Source organism: Melozone crissalis, unplaced genomic scaffold (assembly GCF_028551555.1).
Source record: "Melozone crissalis strain CALT ecotype California unplaced genomic scaffold, PUWL_Pcris_2 ptg000109l_1, whole genome shotgun sequence".
Taxonomy (NCBI): Eukaryota; Metazoa; Chordata; class Aves; order Passeriformes; family Passerellidae; genus Melozone; species Melozone crissalis.
Window position 1 is genome coordinate 1,612,669 of NW_026535886.1, and position 3,872 is coordinate 1,616,540.

At 53.6% G+C, this 3,872-nt stretch overlaps 1 protein-coding gene across 1 annotated transcript; it reads right to left on the bottom strand.

Moving 5' to 3' along the window:
* Positions 1 to 2,615: 2,615 nt before the first annotated feature.
* On the bottom strand, positions 2,616 to 3,578 carry LOC128947887 (olfactory receptor 14J1-like). Its single transcript, XM_054292388.1, has one exon. It carries the CDS (start codon positions 3,546 to 3,548, stop codon positions 2,616 to 2,618), a length of 933 nt encoding a protein of 310 aa, XP_054148363.1. The 5' UTR covers positions 3,549 to 3,578.
* Between the last annotated feature and the right edge of the window lie 294 nt (positions 3,579 to 3,872).

A 3,872-nucleotide genomic window follows, 5' to 3' on the forward strand; every position in this document is an offset into this window, starting at 1 on the left:
ACTCAGAAAGTGTTTAAGAATGTTGTTAAGTTATGCAAAAAGAAAAGGAAGGAGGTGAAAGCTCAACTAGAGCTTAACCTGGCCACTTCTGTGAAAAATAATAGGAAATGTTTCTATAAATAAAATTATAGCAAAACACCAGACAAACAGAACCTCTACTATTTATTGGATGCAGTAGGAAATACAGTAACTAAAGATAAAGACAAGGCTGAGCTACTTAACACCTTGTTTGTCTCAATTTTCAATATTAGGACAGGCTGTCCTCAGGACAAGTGTTCTCCTGAGCTGGTAGATGGGCACAGGGAGCAGAACAGCCCCCTGGAATCCAGGAGGGAGCAGTTGGTGACCTGCTGAGCCACTCAGATGCTCACAGGTGTGTGGGATGAGATGGGATCCATCCCAGGGGGATGAGGGAGCTGTGGATGAGCTCCCCAAGTTGCTCTCCATCATTTACCATCAGTCCTGGCTCACTAGGGAGGTCCCAGAGCATTGGAGGTGCCAATGTGAGCCCATCGCCAAGAAGGGCTGGAAGGAGGAGCTGGGGAACTCCAGGCCTGTCAGCCTGACCTGGGTGCCCGGCAAGGTGTTGGAACAGATCACCCTGAGTGCCCTCACAGGGCACCCACAGGATGGCCGAGGGATCAGAGCCAGCCAGCCCGGATTTAGGGGTGGCAGGTCCTGCCTGATCAATCCGGTCTCCTTTTATGACCAGGTGACCCATCTGTGGATGCATGAAAGGCTGTGGATTTTGTGTGCCTGGACTTCAAAGCCTTTAAAACCATGAGCCACAGAATTCCCTGGAAAAACTGCAGCCCATGGCTTGGACATGTTCACCCTTCCCAGGGTAAAGAGCTGACTGGAGGCTGGGCCCAGAGAGTGGAGGGGATGGTGCTGCACCCCGCTGGTGTCCAGGCACTGGTGGTGTCCCCCAGGGATCTGTGTTGGGCCCAGTCCTGTTTAATATCTTCACTGATGATCTGGCTGAGGGGATCGAGTCCAGCATTCACAAATTGCAGATGGCACCAAGCTGGGTGTGATTGTGGATCTGCTGGAGAGCAGGAGAAGAAGACACAGCCTTAAGCTGCACCAGGGGAAGTTTAGGCTGGACAATAGGAAGAAGTTCTTCACAGAAAGGGTGAGTGGGAACTGGAATGGGCTGGCCAGGGGGGAGGGGGCAGAGTCACTGTCCCTCTCCAGAGGCACTTAGTGGCATGGTCTGGGTGACAAGGCAGTACTAGGGCATTGGTTGGGCTTGATGATCCCAAAGGTCTTTTCCAGCCTACTTGATTCTGTCATTCTGTGATGATTGGGACACTCTGGGGCCATTGTGACACTGCAGGGCCTCATGGAATTAAGAGGACCATGGTGACACTGTGCAGCCCCACAGAACCAGGGGTCCACTGTGGTGCTGTGGGGCCAAATGGAGCCAGGGAGTGCACCGTGACACTCTGGGTCCTTGTGGAACCACAGAGGCCATTGTGACACTGCAGGGCCTTGTGTAACCAAGGGGTTTCACCATTTTGACTCTGCAAACCCAAGGAGACCATTGGGAGACTCCAGGGCCCAGTGGAACCAAGGGGCTGTTCTGACACTGTGGGGCTTCATGGAACCAAGGGGACATTGTGATGCTGAAGGGACTTGTGGAACCCCAGAGACCATGGTGACAGTGTGGGATCTCATGTAACCATGGGGCCATTGTGACACTCTGGGGCCCCATGGAACCAAGGGGCCACTGTGGAACTGCAGCGCCAATGAGAATATTGTGACACTGTGAAGCCCCACAGAACCAAAGGGTCAACTGTCACATTTTGGGGCCCCATGGAACCAAGGACACCATTGTTGCTCTGCCTGGTCTCATGGAACCAAGGAGACCAGTGTGACAGTGCAGGGCCTGGTGTAACAAGGAGGCCATTGTGACACTGAGGGGCTCCACGAAACCAAGGACGTCTTTGCAGATGACACCAAGCTGGATCTGAGTGTTGATTCTGTGGGAACATAGGAGGGCTCTGCACAGTGACCTGGACAGGCTGGAGCCAGGGGATGAATCCAACAAGGTCAGGTTTATAAAGACCAAGTGCTGGGTCCTGCACTTTGGCCACAACAACCCCTGCAGCGCTACAGGCTGGGGACAGAGTGGCTGGAGAGCAGCCAGGCAGAAAGGGACCTGCAGGGACTGATGGACAGCAGGCTGGACATGAGCCAGCAGTGTGCCCAGGTGGCCAAGCAGGCCAATGGCTCCTGGCCTGGATCAGGAATGGTGTGGCCAGCAGGACCAGAGATGCTGTGCTAGCACTGATCTGACCCCAGCTCTGCACACAGATATTGCTGCTGCAGCTCCTGAGAAGGCAACAAAAGGGCATCTCTGCAGAAAACTTTGCTGGGAGATCCTTTGGGTCCTTTAAAGCCACCAAGAGTGCTGCCCCTCATTGACACAGTCTCTGGCCACATGGAAGGTAGAGAGAAACAAAATGAGAAATGGCACAAACAATGACATTTCTTTGTGGACAATGTGAAAAACTAATACAAAGGAAAAAAAGAACAAACCACAACCAAAGCAACAAGAAGTATGAAAGATGTCTTTTAGTACAAGTGATTGGCAGAAATTGGCTAGTAGTTTAATGTTCCTGAAAGCATCCAGTGATCAGTCTCCTCACTGCAGCCTTGAGCTCCTGGTTCCTCAGGCTGTAGATGAGGGGGTTCAGGGCTGGAGGCACCACCGAGTACAGAACTGACAGGGCCAGATCCAGGGATGGGGAGGACAGGGAAGGGGGCTTCAGATGTGCAAATGTGCCAGTGCTGAGGAACAGGGAGACCACAACCAGGTGAGGGAGGCAAGTGGAAAAGGCTTTGTGCCGTCCCTGCTCAGAGGGGATCCTCAGCACAGCCCTCAAGATCTGCACATAGGAGAAAACAATGAACACAAAACAGCCAAAACCAAAACAGACACTAACTGCAATGAGCCCAAATTCCCTGAGATAGGATTTGTAGCAGGAGAGCTTGAGGATCTGGGGAATTTCACAGAAGAACTGGCCCAGGACATTGCCATGGCACAGGGGCAGAGAAAATGTATTGGCTGTGTGCAGCAGTGAGTAGAGAAAGGCACTGGCCCAGGCAGCTGCTGCCATGTGGGCACAAGCTCTGCTGCCCAGGAGGGTCCCATAGTGCAGGGGTTTGCAGATGGACACGTAGCGGTCGTAGCTCATGATGGTCAGGAGGCAAAATTCTGCTGAGATGAAGAACAGAAAGAAAAAGAGCTGAGCAGCACATGCAGTGTAGGAGATGTCCCTGGTGTCCCAGAGGGAATTGTGCATGGTTTTGGGGACAGTGGTGCAGATGGAGCCCAGGTCAGTGAGGGCCAGGTTGAGCAGGAAGAAGAACATGGGTGTGTGCAGGTGGTGGCTGCAGGCTACGGTGCTGATGATGAGGCCATTGCCCAGGAGGGCAGCCAGGGAGATGCCCAGCAAGAGGCAGAAGTGCAGGAGCTGCAGCTGCCGCGTGTCTGCCAATGCCAGCAGGAGGAAGTGCCTGATGGAGCTGCTGTTGGACATTTGCTGGGGCTGGGCATGGGGACCTGTTCATGGAGAAAGGACAGTTACAAGTCAGGATGGGCTGCTTTGAGCCAAGCCTGGGCCATTCCCTGCAGACTGTTCCTGTAGCCTTGTTCCTGCTCTGGGAAAACCTTCAGCCATGTCCCTGCCTGAGCTCCAGTTGTGCCAGCTGAGTGTGCCAGGAGCAGCCAGGCCTGTGCTTGGGGGCTCTCAAGGAGCCATCCCCGCCCTGCTGCCCTGGATTTGTGGCCATGTGGCAGAGGGACAAGGCTGGATGTTCAAGATTTGACAGGGGAATTGCTTCTAATGCAGACAGGCTTGGCA

Coding starts and splice junctions, on each gene's coding strand:
- LOC128947887 (XM_054292388.1), bottom strand. CDS start 3,548: ATGTCCAACAGCAGCTCCATCAGGCACTTCCTCCTGCTGGCATTGGCA.